The sequence below is a fragment of the Gorilla gorilla genome, chromosome 1 (genome assembly GCF_029281585.2).
Source record: "Gorilla gorilla gorilla isolate KB3781 chromosome 1, NHGRI_mGorGor1-v2.1_pri, whole genome shotgun sequence".
Lineage (NCBI taxonomy): Eukaryota > Metazoa > Chordata > Mammalia > Primates > Hominidae > Gorilla > Gorilla gorilla.
The window spans coordinates 38,040,540-38,058,685 of NC_073224.2; the positions used below are offsets into that span (position 1 = coordinate 38,040,540).

General features: G+C 45.9%; 1 protein-coding gene across 1 annotated transcript in view; it reads left to right on the plus strand.

Annotated features, from left to right (window-relative positions):
* The window catches only part of CNIH3 (cornichon family AMPA receptor auxiliary protein 3), a 118,154-nt gene that overhangs the window by 60,229 nt on the left and 39,779 nt on the right, over positions 1 to 18,146 (plus strand). The window contains exon 3 of the mRNA XM_004028459.5: positions 2,087 to 2,134. Coding sequence (XP_004028508.3) covers positions 2,087 to 2,134 — 48 coding nt within the window. The remainder of the gene's footprint in view (positions 1 to 2,086; positions 2,135 to 18,146) is intronic.

An 18,146-nucleotide genomic window follows, 5' to 3' on the forward strand; every position in this document is an offset into this window, starting at 1 on the left:
GTGCAGTGAACGGCTCTAGTCTGAGAGACACCTTCATTTAGGAATGCCAGGGAAGACAAGAACCTACTTTCCTTCCTTCTAATTGTTTGGGCTCAAATTAATAGGCAGCTCACTTAGAACACCCAGAGCTTTCTTGTCTGATTCCAGGGCAAATGCTAGGGAAGGAATTTGTCCTACTGCTCAATTCTATCATGCAAATTCCATGCTGGGTTGCAGGTGATTGGTGAAACCACGAAATATTTTTGTGGAACCCTTTCCATCTCACCATGGCAAAGAATAAGGAAATTTAGACAGAATAAAGAAAATCAGGACTAGTATATGCTCTCCGGGAGCTTCTGTGAAAGGCCAGTGCAGGAATAGAATTTGCACATAGTAGGTGCTCCATGGCTATTTGTCGATTAAACAATGGGTGAATATTGAAGTGGTAGCATAGAAGTTAAATCTCGATTCACTTTTTTTTACTCCTGTTATTAGAGGCATACTTCTAATTAGTAAACTGATTAATTAAGGAGCCTGGGCCCTATGAAGCTCATGGACAGAATAAAGACTCTAGGTGCCCCATGGGGAAAAGACTCTTGTCTCAGATTAAAAACAAAAACAAAAACAAAAACAAAAACAAATAAAAACCCTAAATGGAAGACTGCTAGACACATTTTCCCAGTTCTTATGCTGTTACTCCCTGGCAGGAAGTTAAATGCTTCAGATGCCTCATTTAACTCTTCTGCGAGCTCTTAGACCTCTATAGAGCCCCCAAAGCAGCATTTCAGACTCAGGTGGCTTAAAAAAGCTACTTCACTGATTGGTGACTCCAGCCCTGGAAGGACTTGTGTGTCACAAATAATTGCTGATCCATATGATGCGTCTCTCAATGAGGGCATGAGGCCCATTTGGATTTAAGATGCCCTGAAGCTCTCAATATTGTTGGACCCTCTGGGATGGAAAGGAGGAGGAATACTCGGTTTTACTCCGCGTTTCTCATGTTTTTCCTTCCTTTTACCAGCTGGGCATTCAGTATTACTTTAAAGTAATGGTAGATGTTGTCCTTCAGGGGCTCTGGCTTGCTGGAGAAGGAGCTAGTGCGTGTCTTGTAGCAGTCCCTTTCGTGCGTGTGTGCACATAAGTATGTGTGTTTGCGTGTGCACACGTGAGGAGGATGCAGTGTGTCTTTCCAGCCATGTGGACACTAATTTGTCCTGATGTGGGCTTCTTCCTCTGGGCTTACAGGATGCACAGGAATCACTATATTTATGATTTAATTAGGCAAATGAAGTGTCCCAGCCACCTGTCCTTTCCAGAGCCATGAGGAATCTCATTACCATTCCATCTACAGCAACCAAATTGCCTCAGTAATGAAGCACCGGGAGATGCCACAGCTGTGTTCAGTGTGGCTTTGGAAATCGTTAAAGTCACTGAAGGAAAAGGGAGGCAACGGCATTTAGTGCACGATGCGGGCATCATCACCTGCCCAGCCACGGGCCATCATCTCATCTTCCCTTGGCAGTGAGCCAGGCCTTGATAGACTCAAACTTCTTAAAAAGCCTTAGCCTGGGGGCATCATTGTTGTCTAATTTAGTAGGGAGATTACTTCCTCCAAGTAGACTCACTTTAGAAAAATAAAACCAGCAGGCAGAGAACTTGTCTACCTTAGATACTAATGAGGGCACATATGCTCTTCGAGAACTAAGTGGGAAGGCCTCCTGGGAGGGCCGGCTGCAGGCTTTAGGATGCTCCATGAACACGAGGTACCATTCAGCAGTTTGACCACGTTATATGTACCTGGAGGCTGAGAGAGACTTTGACTGTAGAAAAAAGAACAGAAATCCATGCTGGACTGAGAGGGCAGGTGAGCCCGTGCTGTTTGCTGGGAGAGTTCTGCTAAGAGCAAATGACCATGACAAGGTACAGGGAAGAAAGTCAGAAACTCTGTTAGAAAAAGCCACTGGGTGGGAGCATGCTGGCCATGTGCCCAGGAGGGCTCTCTGGTGGCTTCTGCCTCCACTATTGGGGCTGATTGTGGGGCCTTCTCATGCTGTTTTAGCAGAACCCCTAACCTCCCCTCTCGTTTCTTTCTTGTGCATCCTGATAGAGGGAACGGCTGAGGAACATCGAGCGCATCTGCTTCCTTCTGCGAAAGGTCAGTGTGGCAGCTTCATGCCGAGGATGGAGGATCGCATGGTGGTGGGTGGGCACACAGTGAAAGAGGCTGGTGAGACTCAGTGCCTGCTCCAGTCCTGTCCACCAGGGAGGCAAATGGTGGCAGGGAAAGGGGGAGGTGGGAGCAAGTGATCAGTTCTTTGGAAACCTCCAGAGACAAGAGGAGCTAATTAAAGGAGGTGGCCATCAATCAAAGTGTCAGGACAGCACTGGATATTTGCAAGTACCCTCTGGTTGGAGTTATAAGCTCTTTATCTTTGCATGATGATGGATGGCATTTCCAGCTGCTATTGCCACAGAGCCTTTGTTCTGTCTGGGGCTGGGCTCAGGAACACTCCCCACCGACCTTGGGAAGTTTTTAACTAGATGCTGGGTTTCCTTTGAGGTTGCAGCCTGTCACGCAGCTTTGCAATTTGATTGTCAGCATCACTGGGAGTGCTGGATGGGTGGGATGAGGCAGTGTTACTAAAGGCAGAGTCACGTCATTCAGAGAGTTGCTCTGAATGGATGGGTAGTACGTTACAGCTTCCCCAGACTCATTCAGGAAGCGCATGTGGGCACACACAGTTCAAACTTGGTATTTAGCATAGCTCTGTGCCATAGCTGGGGGCCCCTGTGTCTCTTTCCCAAAAATGTATGTGCTTTTTGCAGCAAAATATGGAGAACGGCAACTTGCTGGTAAAATAACCAAAGGACATCCCTAACCTCTGTACAGAGTGGATGAACTACAGGCCATATGAAAGCCACCTGTCAGCCCAAAAGGAGTTTTTGAGCCTTACATGAATAGGACAGAAATAAAATGTTATGCCAACATTGATAGAAGGGGAAAATACTTTGCAAGCTTTTAAAGTTTTTTCTGTATTTCAGTAATGATACCTTTCATTGAGAGAGAGCTTAATCAAGCAGCCGGTTATTTTTCTAGCTAATTACTTGTCTTTTAATATCTTCTAAGAGAGCCAGTGTGTTAGAATCCCATATCTTGTATGACACAGCAGGGAAATATGCTTGGATAAAGCCTATGTATGAAAATATTTGTGATCCAAGGAATAAAGAATGATTAGGAAAATAACATAATATGAATTCACAAATTTATAAATTATTTTTCCAGATAATGTCTTGGAGACCCATAACCTGCTCCAGCCAGTACTACTTTTTTTTTTAATACTTTAAGTTCTAGGGTACATGTACACAACGTGCAGGTTTGTTACATATGTATACATGTGCCATGTTGGTGTGCTGCACCCATTGACTCGTCATTTACATTAGGTATATCTCCTAATGCTATCCCTCCCCCCTCCCCCCACCCCACGACAGGCCCCGGTGTGTGATGTTCCCCTTCCTGTGACTAAGTGTTCTCATTGTTCAGTTCCCACCTATGAGTGAGAACATGCAGTGTTTGGTTTTCTGTCCTTGCGATGGTTTGCTGAGAATGATGATTTCCAGCTTCATCCATGTCCCTACAAAGGACATGAATTCATCCTTTTTTATGGCTGCACAGTATTCCATGGTGTATATGTGCCACATTTTCTTAATCCAGTCTATCATTTATGGGCATTTGCATTGGTTCCAAGTCTTTGCTATTGTGAATAGTGCCGCAATAAACATACGTGTGCATGTGTCTTTATAGCAGCATGATTTATAATCCTTTGGGTATATGCCCAGTAATGGGATGTCCAGCCAGTACTTCTATAGGCTCTGGGTTTGTTCTTTAAGACTTGATGCCTAAGTGACATCGAATGGATCAAGACAAAACCAAAGTTTTGCCTTTCAGACTCCAAGTTGCCCTTTTTTCTCCCATCCTGGATATACCATCCTGTATTCTCTGGCAGAACAATGTTCCATATCCATCACCTTTTATCCTTGCTTATTCTTTTATGCTGCTTGACCAGTGACTCCGGCCAGGCAGCAGGCAATGGCCAAGGTCCTGTGGCCCACAGACTTGCATCCCAGAGCTAAGGGTATGAAAGTAAGCACACTATGCAAGAATTAGCATTACTTTTTGCAAATTTGCATATTGTTTGCATAAGTTTCTATAAACAATAAACTGAGGCATTTTACTCTAAGGAACACTGTACTCTACCTCTTCCTGCCTTTTGCCCCTTTCATTTGTACATGCTCCTTTTTCCCATGCCACTGCCTCTGCTGCAGCTTCTGGGAGGTCAAATGCAGTCGCTACTCATGGTCATGGAGAATACCGGGGAGAAAAGGTAGACATCAGAGGACATGAGACAGTGACTTCAAGACTTTAGGTGTTGTGGCTGCATGATCACACCTTCTGCAGCCTGACAGTTTTCTAGCTCCCACGGGGAGCAGCACTGGAGTGGCCAGCACCTCTTCACTAACTCAAGGCAGAAATAAGCCATGTACCTACAACTTTATTTATTTATTTGAGATAGGGTCTTCTCTGCCACCTAGGCTGGAGTGCAGGGGTGCAATCATAACTCACTGCAGCCTTGAACTCCTTGGGCTCAAGTGATTTTCCCACCTTAGCCTCCTGAGTAGCTGGAGCTGCAGGCATGCACCACCATGCCTGGCCGACTTTTTTATTTTTTGTAGAGATGGGTTCTTGCTTTGTTGTCCAGGCTGGTCTCAAACTCCTGGCTTCAAGTGATCCTCCCACCTTGGCCTCTCAAAATGCTGGAATTACAAGGATGAGCCACCATGCCCAGCCCAGCTTGCTTGCTTTCTTTGTGGAATCTCCCTCCTCCTCCAGTCCTCTTGCCCTAAGCACATCTACTTTTAACAATTGGTTGTTAGTTCTTCTGTGTGTCCTGGATACCTGAGATTGTTTTCAGTGATGTCATCATTGTTACAGGACCACCAGCTTCGTACCAGGACCACCAGCTTTGCACCCTTGCACAGTAACAGACCAATACACTGAGACGGTGGGAGTTGCAGCAGAGAAAGAGCTTAATAATTGTATGGCAGCCAAACAAGGCACGAGGGAATCTCAAATCCACCTCCTTGAGAAGTTTTGGCCTGGGATTTTAGAGGGAATTTTGGCTGAAGAACTGGGGGTTGCAGATTGGTTAGGACATGGGAGATGAAATCATAAGGATGTAGAAACTTCATTCTTGTACTAAGTCTGTTCCTTGGAGGGAGTCTGCAGACTGGCTGGTGTCAGTGGGCCTGATGGAATCAGGATCTAGAAAATATCTCAAATGGGAAACTTGAGGTTTTTAATGTTAAGGATGTTACTTACAGATGTTAGGACCTTGTGACAGAGGCGATGGGACTAAGCAGTAGCGGCTGTAAGGCGATGGGCTATAGGGCAAGCTGGTTGATGCTTAGTTATGCTTCTGTTTAAAGCTTATGCTTTTGTTAAAAGTCAAACAATTTTGTTTTCTTAACTTTATGGGGGTGATTTCAACATAATTTCTTTCTGAATGTAATTTCAAATTATAGGTGCTTCTGTCTGTCCGGCCCTTGAGGTCTGGCTGTAGCTCACATGTTATTTAGCTTAAGTTGGTAACACTGTTCTCCCAAAGGCATTTAGGTCCTGGGCATGCAGGTCTGTCTCCTCTCACTAGAATGCCAGTTCTGGATGGTCAGCAGTTTTGTTTCATTCACCGTCATGGGCTGTGACGTAGAATGTAGAGGAACGCATAGCCCACTGAAGGTGCTCAGTGAGTATTTACTAAGTAAGTGAGTGAATGAGTGCCAACTTTCTGGGACTTCTGTCATCTAAATCCTTCTTCTTGGGAACACTGGCTTAGTCAATAATCTTTCCATTTCTTCATTTCAGTACTGTCTGTGACATACTACAAAATTTACATATTTTACTACATTTACTCCTTATATAGGCCAGGCGCGGTGGCTCACACCTGTAATCCCAGCACTTTGGGAGGCCGAGGTGGGCAGATCACCTGAGGTCGGTGACCAGCCTGGCCAACATGGTGAAACCCCCACAAATTAGTCGGGCGTGGTGGTGGGCGCCTGTAATCCCAGCTACTTGGGAGGCTAAGGCAGGAGAATTGCTTGAACCCAGGAGGTGGAGGTTGCAGTGAGCCGAGATCGCGCCGTTGCACTCCAGCCTGGGCAACAACAGCAAAGATCTGTCTCAAAAAAAAAAAGAAAGATTTGTATTTAAAAATTGAATTTAACTCAATATTGTATTCATTATTGACACAGAAACCTACAGTTTCTTCTGTCCGATTTTCTTCCATAATGCTTATACCCTCTGCCCCCTTGTAGTCTGTATTTCAACCATCCTAATATCTGCTCTCAGCCACTTCTGGGACTTTTATATTTGGAAGGTTTTGGTGAAGTGTGCAAACATCTACTGCTTCCGATCCTGCCTCTGCCCTTATTATCCATGTAACCCACAGTGTGTGCCTCCATGTGACTGTAAACTAGGGGTAAAAATAACAGGACCGTGCTCATAGAGGTGTGTGAGAATTAAGTGAGGTAATATGGTACATCTGGCTCATAAGTGTGCAATGCATATTAAATGTTATTATTATCATCCTGACCCTTAGGTTCTACCTAAAACCGTTTATGACATCGCTAAGCACACACTTGGCCAGCCGAGATAATCCTCGGCTGGTTGCACCCCCTCTTAGCATCCCCTCCCATTTTCTTAGGTTAGTGCCGTTTAGTGTTTGAGCAGCATCACGCGGCGGGCCGGCCTGGGCCTCCTCCCTCCTGTCTCTCTCGTTTTGAATGGGCTTCTGAGTTCGGATTCCCAAGCTGTGAGCACATGTTGGGGATGGCGGGGAGGGTTAATGGGTCTAGTTAGCAGCACCATCTTCTGGGAACTGCACCTTCCAAGAATTTCTTGGAACGAGCCTCCTAAACACCCTAGAATGTGATGCATCTCAGCAGCTGATTGTTGTTAAACCACCTCCTCAGCTTTCTTGGGAGAAAGGAAGGGATTTTCAAACTGGATCCGTTTTTAGCTCTGTAATTATCAGAAAATGTGTTCTTTGGGTAATTGTCTGAACTGCAGGATTCTTGTGTTGACTTGTGCTCATGATTCATTTTTTTGTGGCAAGAGCCACTTGCCTCTTGAACAGCTCTCCCCACCAGAGCACATCATAAGCTCTGTGGGGCCCCTACAAAGTGCAGGTTTGGGAGCAGGAAGCATCCTGGAAGGCAGAGGTTGGTGTGACTGCTGCTTTTGGGCATATAAAGGGTTCTCGTGGGGAGGAGGCTGACTCCTGTTGCATCTGCAAGTTTAGCGAGTGGTTCGAGGAAATTAACTTAAATGTGAGCCCAAATGATTGGTATGAGAATAAGGAGAAATGTGCTTCATCAGTGGTAGTCATCAAACTTTGGGACTGGTTGTGAAATGTTCACATCCCTTAGACCAAGTTAGTTATTTTCATTTTTATTTTTTGAGACAGAGTCTCACTTTGTTGTCCCGGCTAAAGTGCCGTGGCATGATCTCGGCTCACTGCAACCTCTGCCTCCCAGGTTCAAGTGATTCTCCTGCCTCAGCCTCCTGAGTACCTGGGACTACAGGCATGCACCACCATGCCTGGCTAATTTTTGTATTTTTAGTAGAGATGAGGTTATGCCATGTTGGCCAGGCTGGTCTCGAACCCCTGACCTCAGGTGATCCAGTCTCCTCAGCCTCCCAAAGTGCTGGGATTACAAGCGTGATTACAGGCACCCGGCCCCTTAGATCACATTAGACAAGTTCATGTCTGAGATGATTTTGAGTTAGACTGAGGCTGCCCAATGTTGGGGACATTTAGTTGCATAGTTTGGGATGTCCCTTCTGGCTTGACAATTCTGTGATTCTCCAATTCATGTCCCAGTTTCCCCAAGGATTTGTCCAGTCCCACTGCAGGTTTTCCCTGACATTTGTGAATATAAAAAGCTGTAGTGGGTGGATTATTTTCATTCTTCATTGGGCATTCTCATCACCACATGGAGGAGAAGGGTGTGTGGGTAGGGTTTGAGGGTGAGTGGGCCGTTGAGTTCATTGGAGAGCCTGGTGGGAAGGGGCAGGTGCTCCAGGTATAGTACCGGAAATGCAGTGGTGATATGACCTCCGGTGCTCCCACTAATGGGCACCTGTGTCTGTTTCTTGTTAAAGCTTCCCAGAGCCACAGCTCTGTCTTACGGAGGAGTTATGATGTGAAGTGAGGCTGCCAGTAGCAGCCTGAACCCACTGCACAAATTCCATGATGTGGTTCTGAAAGCAGGGGTTGGAAGAGATGGGAAGTGTATATGACACTTTCGCAGTGAAAAGTCAGTCTTGTTAAATGAGGAGATTGCATTATTATTAATGCTTCCTTACCCTCCCCTCTCTCCAGGACTGTCTACATAATTGGCAAGGCCTGGTGAAAAATGTCAATGTGAGGCTCCGTGTCAGAAACTGATGCCAAACATTCAACCAAAGATGGGGCCCTTCCCAGCTCAGGGCCTTGTGCAGCTGCACAGGTCACAGGCCCCTGAAGCAACTCAGCCTGGTCTCCGTGACCTTTGCACTATGATTTTGCAGTTCCTCCTCCTATAAGCAGAGTATATTTCCTCTCCCCACTGATACTTGGCTCTGCCAGGTGACAGGACTTGCCCACTGCAAAGTGGGCAGGCGCGGGAGTGTGTGTCAAGGCTGTGAGAGTCATTGGATATTCCTGTGTTCCTTTCTGAAATTCTGTCATTGGCAAGACCAATGCACTGGTTCAAGGAGGATGAGAGGCATGGGGAACCTACCTGAGCCCACCTGTATCTCAAGGCCAAGCCTGCTAGAGCCAGTGACTGCCAACCATCCTTTAGATGTAGGAGCAAGTATAAATGGTTATTGTTTTAAGGCACTGTATTTTGGAATGGTTTGTTACATAACATTCTTATGGCAACATTCCTGACATGCGTAGATGTAAAAAGCTGCAGTGGATGGATTATTTTCATTCTCTCATTGGGCAGAGTATCTTAGCTCCTGGTATCTCATTGATACCATAAGCATGTGGCACTTCTAAAAGGGGAAAACTTTTTTCTTAAAGTGATCTTATTCTTTGCCAGAGTCCAGCCATTCTTTGACTCTACAAATTTACAAATAGATGGTTTCAAGCTTTGTCCAAATTTCTTTGACCTAAGTGGGGGCTACTAAGTACATTTATAAACCAGAACTTAGAGAAAGATCCATGTTGCTTTGGTGCACAGTATTTGTCATGTGCTAACAACTGGAAAGGGCAGGGCGCAGTGGCTTGTGCCTGTAATCCCAGCACTTTGGGAGGCAGGAGGATTGCTTGAGCCCAGGAGGTTGAGATCAGTGTGGGTAACATAGTGCGACCCCCATATCTACAAAAAGTTAGTAAAATAAAATTAGCCAGGCACGGTGGTGCACGTCTGTAGTCCCAGCTACTCAGGAGGGAGGGTGAGGTGGGAGGATCACTTGAGTCCAGGAGGTTCAGGCTGCGGTGAGCCAAGGTCATGCCACTGCACTGCATCCTGGGACAGTGTAAGACCCAGTCTCTAAAAACAACTGGGAGGAATGGAGAAGGTGGTGCCTTTTTTCTCTAATTACTGGCACTCCTCGCCACAAGGGATTGACTTGATTTCAGTTCTTTTTAGCTGTTAATATGGTTCTTCCTACAGGGCTCTGGAGGGAATGGCATATTTTAATTGAGGGACATGATACAGTGAAAAGGGATACGTAAACTCAAAGGCAGTTGTGTGGAGTGCCTTAGAGAGACCATCCTTGACGCCGAAGTTTTCTAGATCAGAACTCTCTGTTTCTTGGGAGGATTTCTAAAGCATGGAAATAGTGATGCTGACTACTGTATGCCTTTAAAAGTATTAACTCCTTTAATCTCACAACAACCCTGTGAAGTAGTCATTATTAAAAGCCACACTTAACAGAAAAGGAAATTGAGGCTTAGAGAGGTTAAGTATATATCCGAGAGTCTCCTATTTCTTAAGTGGTAGAGCTGGGATTTGAAGGCAAGCCCATGTGACCAGAGTCCACATTTCTGATCACCACATTATAAGGGAGATTGCTGCTGCTTTTCAAAACATGCTCCTTAAGGACCACCGCTGCAGTAACATGGCTCAGCTGTTTTAAAGGGAAGCTACGGATACCGAAACCACATAGGGCCTCAGGGAGGCTGTAAGATGCTTGGCTCACTGTTGATGAGTCCGAGTGGATTCTTTTAAGGCTCTTTTTCTAATTTCATTTAACTTCTTGGTAGGGTAGTTCACCCCTGGAGGGAATATTTGAAGAGAGGTAAAAATATCCTGGAACAAAAGTTGTAACTAGTTCAGAAACCATGTCTCATGTATAATTTATTTTCAGACGCTTTCCGTGGCAAACTCCTTGTTAGTCAGAGGGAAAGAGGGAACATTTTCCTTGATGCGTAAACTGTGGTGCTGTCATGAGGTTGCTGAACCAGAAGTTGGAGGGGACTTGTCCTCACTTCACTCCTTCCCTAGGGCCCATGCAGGCGAACTGAAGGACTTTACAAACAAATCCCTAACACATGGGCACTGGCTTTTCACTGGGGATCTGGGTAGCTGGTTGACCCTATCCTTGTTAGTTCTCTATTGCCCTGATAATAAGGTATCAAACCAGCTTACAGCAACCATCATTTATTTCTCATGAGTCCATGGGTCATGTGGTCAGTTCTGTTGACCTTGGCTGCACTTGGGCAGGGAGGATGTTCTTCTGGTCTTGGCCGGAGCTCATTCTTGTATCTGGTGGGCAGCAGGCCATTAGCTCATCTCAGTCAGCCTCAGACACATCGCATCCTCCAGCGACCACCTGAGGCTTGTTCTCCTGGTGTAATAGAGAAGCAAGAGAAGAAGTGGAAATGCGCAAGCACCTTTTCAAGCTTTGGTCAGCATGGGGGGACTACAAAGTTAGGGGCAAAGGGTGTGGATATTCTTCAGTCAGACCTTGCTGCCTTGATTGTGAAAATTCCTATGCTAGGATCGTATCAGGAAGTAGCAAATGTTAGAGTCTGCTGGTCTCCAGTATTCGTCATTAGTGGAACTGGTGGTTTCTAATTTTTTTGCATATCAAGACCACCTCTGGAGATGTTTCAACATATATCTGCTTAAGAATCACTTCCAGAAGATCTGCTCCAGTAGTTCTTGCGAGGGTCTAGTCATCTGTATTTTGAAAATGCCCCATGGGGGGCCATGGTAGAGAAACACTCTGGGAAATATTTGGTGACTTGAGTGTTTGGTAGATGTTCTGGTGATTCCTAAGCAGTGCCAGGATGGCTCCCCAGGGTCTGGAGAACTGGATCTGTGGAGGAGGAGAGGAGAGGGACAAGAGCTTCCACCCAGAGAAGTTGACAGCAGACAGATGTTGCCAGCTGCCAGCTCCTTTGCAGCCAGCCCAGGATGAGCTGAGCCCTGGACTTGGGGAGCATTTCCACAACTTGCTATGTCCTGGCTGTGTGTGGAGAGAACACCTTCCTCACCTGAGACACAACAGAAGGTTGGTTTTGAGATGAATGTGGGGCCGTCACAACCAGTTTCAAAAAGTAAAGAAGTCCAGCAGCCCTCATGGCAGCAGGAGAAGAAACCCTAAAACTGTCAGGGACTTTAGGTTGTATCATTGAGAGGGTCCCTAAACCTGGCTGTGCCTCACGTTGAATCTGGATTGATGATTGAACATACGACTCCGAAAGGTAGATTCCTATCCACCCAGGATAGTTAATTTTATCTGTCACCTTGGCTAGGTCACGGTGCCCAGATATGTGATCAAACATTGTTCTGGTTGTTTCTGTGAGGGTGTATTTTTTGGATGAGGTTAACATTTAAATCGGACTTTCATTATATGAAAAAGACACATGCACACACATGTTTATAGTAGTATAATTTGTAATTGCAAAATTATGGAACCAACCTAAATGCCCATCAGCCAACGAGTGGAAAGAAAATGTGGCATGTATACACCATGGAATACTACTTAGCCATGAAATGGAATGAAATAATGAAATAAAGGCCTTTGCAGCAACTTGGATGGAACTGGAGGCCATTATTCTAAGTGAAGAAACTCAGGAATGGAAATCCAAATATCATATATTCTCACTTATAAGTGGGAGCTAAGCTATGAGGATGCAAAGGCATAAAAATGATATAATGGGCTTTGGGGATTTAGGGGGAAGGGTGGGAGGGGGTGAGGGATAAAAGACTACACATGGGGTACAGTGTACACTGCTTAGGTGATGGGTGCACCAAAATCTCAGAAATCACCACTAAAGAACTTATCCATGTAACCAAACACCACCTGCTCCCCAAAAACTATTGAAATAAAATTTAAAAAATAAATTGGACTTTGAGTAAAGCACATTATCTTCCCTTCTGTGGGTGGGCCTCACTCAATCAGTTGAAGGCCTTACTGGAGCAGAAGGACTGAGCTCTCCTGAGCAAGAGTGGATTTGGCCAGCAGTCGGCTTTCAGACTTCAACCACAACTTGACTCTTCTGTGGGTCTCTGGCCTGCCAGCCCACTCTGCAGATTTTGAACTTACCAAATCTCTACAGTTGCATGAGCCTATTCCTTAAAATCTCTCTCTTTCTAAACACACACACACACACACACACACACACACACACACACCCCTGTTGGTTCTGTTTTCCTGGAGAGCCCTAACTAATGCAGTCCCCTCAATTCTGGTAAGTTCAGGTTCAGCAGGTTTACAGAGAGGCCTGGAACTGCTGTGAACCGAGCCTTCACAGCAACCCTGTGAGTTGGGTGAAATTATCTGCTCACCAGATGGTCAGTACCTTGTTCAAGGTCACCCAGCTCATAGGTCTGGTCCCAGAGTCCATGTTCACAGTCCTCAACCCTTGCTGCTTCCAATTCCTCACATTCATAGGAGTCCGTTACTTTCCATAACTTTACAGAGCTTCTTACCACTGCCCTAGGGGCCAATCTCTGCGGGGCCAGCGAAAAGAATGATGATCGCTCAGGCTCCCCTGTAGTCTGGACCAGATGAAGGTAGGCTGGTCCCCTTACTGCATTCATCGGCAGAGGCAGAGCAGATTGTCACAGCCTGACCTTCTCAGCAATAAAGATTTATGGACTCTTGGGAGTTTTGCTATGAGAAGTCACCAAATCATTGATTGTTCTGACAGAAACAATTTGGGTTTTCATAATATCCTTCTCTTCTCATTAATGTAACAAGGAACTCTGGGATCGTAGGATGTGTGAGAGGCAGGAAAGCGTATTGGGATATGGGTTTGGGTCTGTGAGTAACAGAGACCCACTATAACCGTGACTGAAACATGATGGGGCTCACTCTGCCTTGGGAGGCCTGTCTAGGCTGGAATGGGGTGGGTGGGACTCGGCCTCACAAAGCTGTCTAGAGACCCAGGCTCCTCCCATCTTTGGAGCTCTGTCATTTTCAGGGAATTTCCTTGTCCATGTGGACCATGAGGACGTCACATCATGACCTCCTTTCAAGTAGCAGGATGGAGGAGGCAAGAGGAAAAGGGCCATTTCTTTAAAGGAAGTGACCCAGAAGTCACGCACACCACTTCTCTTTAACTGTTTGGCCAGATCTTAGGCAAATGGCAGAATCTAGTCTTGATTCTATGGGGCTGTGTGCTCAGCTCAACATCAGGGACTTTATTCCAGAGAAATGGGAGTGAGGACATAGGAGGACAGCTGCAGATCTCTGTCTCATGGAGGAAGTCGGTCAGCAGCGCAGCCTGTGCAGGGCACACAGCCGCTGATGTGCACTCTGGAAAACTAAGGGCAGGAATGTGAGGTGGGAGAGGAGCAAGACGAGGTGTCACAGGTTGAATGATATTAAATGGGACCTGGAGGAGGCTGGGCATTGTATGGATCGTGGGGAGCTGAGAAGTGCTGGCTGTTGGCTTTGATGGAACAACCCAATAGGTACCAATCTGAATTTATTCATTCTTTCAACTGGAATTCATTTAGCACCTACCATGTACATAGTTGGTTGTTATGTGCTGAAGGGGATAAATTTGTGTGTGTGTGTGTGTGTGTGTGTGTGTGTGTGTATGTGGTGTGTCAGTTGTGAAGACATGCTCAGTACAGCTAAAAGAAATCTTGCTTTTTCTCTGCATTCCTGCCTGAGAGTCCCTCAAAGCGCTGATCACCTAGCACCTTATATGATAGTTGCCTGTACATGTATTTTACACAGTTGTATTCTTGAAGACAAGGATACTGTCCTTCTGGTTTCTGCAACTGCTACATTGCTTAGCATAGTGTCAGATGCATGTTAGCTAGCTGCAAAGATTAGTCAACATGAGACTGGCAACCACAAATACCATGGGCTATGATTTTCATAATGCGTGAGCAGGAATTCCCACTGCTGAGCATGGGATAAAGGCATGTGGAGAAGACCAGAGAAAGGCCATGACAGGTGTGACGTGCTTGTCACATCAGAGCACCCTCAGTGCCCAGTGGGGGAGCATTGTAGTGGGCATAGTTAGAGCGCTAGTTTTCAACCTTGGCTGTACGCTGAAATTGCTTGCGGAGGTTAAAAAATCCTGTTGCCTTTGTCCCACCCCCCGGAATTTCTGAAGTGCAGCTTGGCACTTGTGTTTTTAACAGCTCTCCAGATGATTCTAATGTGTAGCCAAGCTGAGGATCACTGAGTGGGAGAATAGTGCAGGTGGGGAGGCATTTTCATTTTCTCTGTTCTCCAGGGTATGATTTAGAGAGCCATAATTTTCAAAATGGTAGCAGAGTAAAAGCAATAATTTGCCAACAGGTGTCCAAGTGGACTGAAGGAGTTACTTGCTAAATTCCAGGGAGATGGTCAGCCCAGTGGGATGACTCATTGCAAGTCATCCATGAGCCATGTGCTTTTCATGGTGGGAACTCTGCTTCCAGATGCTTCATTTTCCAGAATGTGATGAGAAGTAAAGATTCTGTTTTTCAACCCCCAGAATGCTCACCCTTCCAGGCACTCATTCTTGCCCTTTTCCAAATTGCTGAAGAAGCAGGAAACATTTCTGGGTCCTGTTTCTGGGCCACAAAATGGGCCAATCTTACAAACCCTAATAACCTCTTATTCTTGGTAGCATTATCCAGTCTCTGCCTCTCACTCTTTCCAACTCCTACTGCCCCTCTCTAAAGGTAAAACCATGCCAGCCTGTATCTAGGTGGGGACAATAAGAGAGAATTCCTCTGAGCTCCCAGCTTGTGCTGAATTAATTCGCATGCTCCAGACATATCTTCTCCCCACGGAAAAGCTGCATTGCCGAGTTATCATGCTGGCTCCATTTGTAACTTCTATGGGACTTGTTATTCCTTAAGCAATTTGGGGCATTGGTCCTCCTCCAGAACTGAGTTTCACTGGCTCTGATTTCTAAGCTGTCTCTGTGGCACAGACAATTACACAACTCATGGAGTTTTGTTTCATTAGGATAAGACCCGGCAGTAGACAAGAAAAATGCACTGAATAAGTTAAATGTGCTATACAAATGCAAAGTGCCATTATTATAAAGGGACAGAAAAGCCATCCTGTTTCCTTTCTGTATCAGCCAAATGGTCAAAGCAATGATGAGATTCTGGAGGACAATGATCACCGATTATAGCGCAAGGAGGTAGGCGGGGAACACGCAGCAAGAACAGCTCTGCTATTGTGGCCTTTTAGTGGTGACATCACTGCTGTTACCACTCAGCGCACCAGCATAAGGTAGCACCAGTGCCACTGGTGTCCTGGTGGGAACCAAATAAAGGAACCACTTAGGTAGGGTGTACTGATAAATGACAAACTATATGTCTTCTGAGAGAAACTGTAGAAGTCTCTGTATGAGCTAGACTTTAATACATGCCATTGGGTACTTCACGTTTTTTGACAGTGGTGGTACCAATTGCCAATGTTGGGTTGTTCTGAGTTATTGATAATGTATTTCAAGCACACATATTCTGGGCTTTAAAAGGAAGGTAGGTATAGGCGGAATTCAGAAGGTATAATAATTTGTAAAAAGCATGCTTTCCTTAGCAGACTAGAAGATGAGTAAGGGCACTAATTGTGAATCTTGTTCACTTGCGGAACTGTGCCTACAGCCAGTGCAGCACATAGCCAGTAATGCTTTGCTGATGGAATGAATGAATGAATGAATGAGTGGAACAAACTCCATGGTGACTGCTACATGCTTTACATGTGCTACGTGCTTTACAAGTGTTTCACTTGTTCTTACCACACTGCTGTGATGTGGAGATGGGGAGCTGAGACTCGGAGGGCTATGAGGTCACTTAGTAAGTGCAGGGTCTGGATTCACACCCAAATCCCCGCCCTTTCTGATAGTCCTTATGTTCCATGCTCTAGGGATTAAAGACACGTTTCCCTACTTTTCCCAGAATACTTCCACATCTTTGAGTTTCTCAGAGCAAGCTTGGCACCATCCCTGGACATTCCCGGGCATATCCATTCCCAGGATCCACCGTTAGCCTCATGCAGATGGGCCCTGTTCTCTTCTCTAGTCTGACTACCATCTCTTCTCCACTGATTCTCACCCTCCAAGTCAAAAATGGGCTAAGAAGTTTTGACCAAAGGCATTGTTTCAACCTCAAGAGACTGTTGAAACTGATGTCTTGAGAGAAAGAACCTTCAGAGGACACTGTAGCCCCTTCTCCTGGCCCTTCGGCAGCTGGATGTCAGCCAGGGGTGCCATAACACAGCAGCTGGGTGGCTTTAGCCACAGGCATTCATCTTCTCACAGGTCTGGAGGCTAGAAGTACTAGATCAAGGTGTCGGCAGGGTTGGTTCCTTCTGAGGGTTCTCCGCTTGGCTTGTGGATGGCCACCTTCTCACTGTCTCCACGTGATCATTCCTCTGTGTGTCCGTGTCCTGATTTCCTCTTCTTTAAGGACACTAGTCATACCAGGTTAGGGTCTATAGGGTAAATCCATCTGACAGCAATAATTTAAGCATACCTTTAGAATGGCCCTATATGGCAGATGCATCCGAATGTGTGTTCCAAGCTGGGGAACCTGTGTGTGGTCAACCTGGAGATTCATACCTTATCTATGATAAAAATCTGAGCACCTCACCCCCTACCTGTCCCACTTGTCAGGGACATGCACTGCACAGGGGATTGAGGCCCTGAGCGTTGGGTTGAATGAAGGTTGCCATGTGGGGGTCATTAGGGGAGAGTGTTAAGTGAAAATGTCTTATAAGCTGCATGATGTTTGCAGGAGGTTGTGGTTTTCCTGCCTACCCTGCTGCCACTGGGCCCTGTGGTTATCTTGTCTGGCCCACCACCTACTGGACTGTAGGAAGGTGGATGTGTTGTCCAGCCCACTGCCACTGCACTGTAAGAAGGCGGATATTTTGTCCAGCCCATCATCGCTGGACCATTTCTGTATATAAGGCAGTTCTCCTGTCCAGCTTGCCACCACTGGACTCTCTCCCCCGTATGGAGGCCCCTAATAAAACCCCACGTCTTGTTTGCTAGCTCTGGGTCTCTTCTTCAGACTCTTGAATCTGGTACCCTCCCTACTGAGGTTAATAGGGTTTTGGCATAATAGGGCCTACCCTAGTGACCACATTTAACCTAATTGCCTCTTTGAAGACTCTGTCTCCAAATACTTACTGTCCCGTTCTGAGGTACTGGGGGTTAGGGCTTCCACATATAAAATTTGGGAGGACATGTTTCAGTCTGCAACAGGATCTCTGCACCAGAGAAGAGTTTTCATGGAAACAACATCCCATTGGCTAGGAAAAATGATTTACCTGCCCTTGAATTCTGTTCTTTGGTGAATGGCAAATAGAGTGAATAGTGAATTTCTGGGTTTTAATTTTCCTAGCACTTTCTCATTATCCCAGATGTGCTTTAGAGAAAGAAAGGGCAAGACTTGGATCCTCTTTTATTGAGTTTTATTGTGTTTTTCAAGATCAAAAGCAAAGTTATCCTCAGTAAAGTCTGTGAAGACTTTCTCCCATGATTCTCCTGGAGAAAGGGCCCAAACAGAAGGGACTGGGTCCCGCCTCTCCATGCTACCACACCTCTTGCAGGGAGCAGAATGCAGAGCCCGTCCCCTGGACCTAGATGGTTGGCTCAACACATGTTGGACAGGGCATGGGTCATTTGTCATTCTTATTAGCT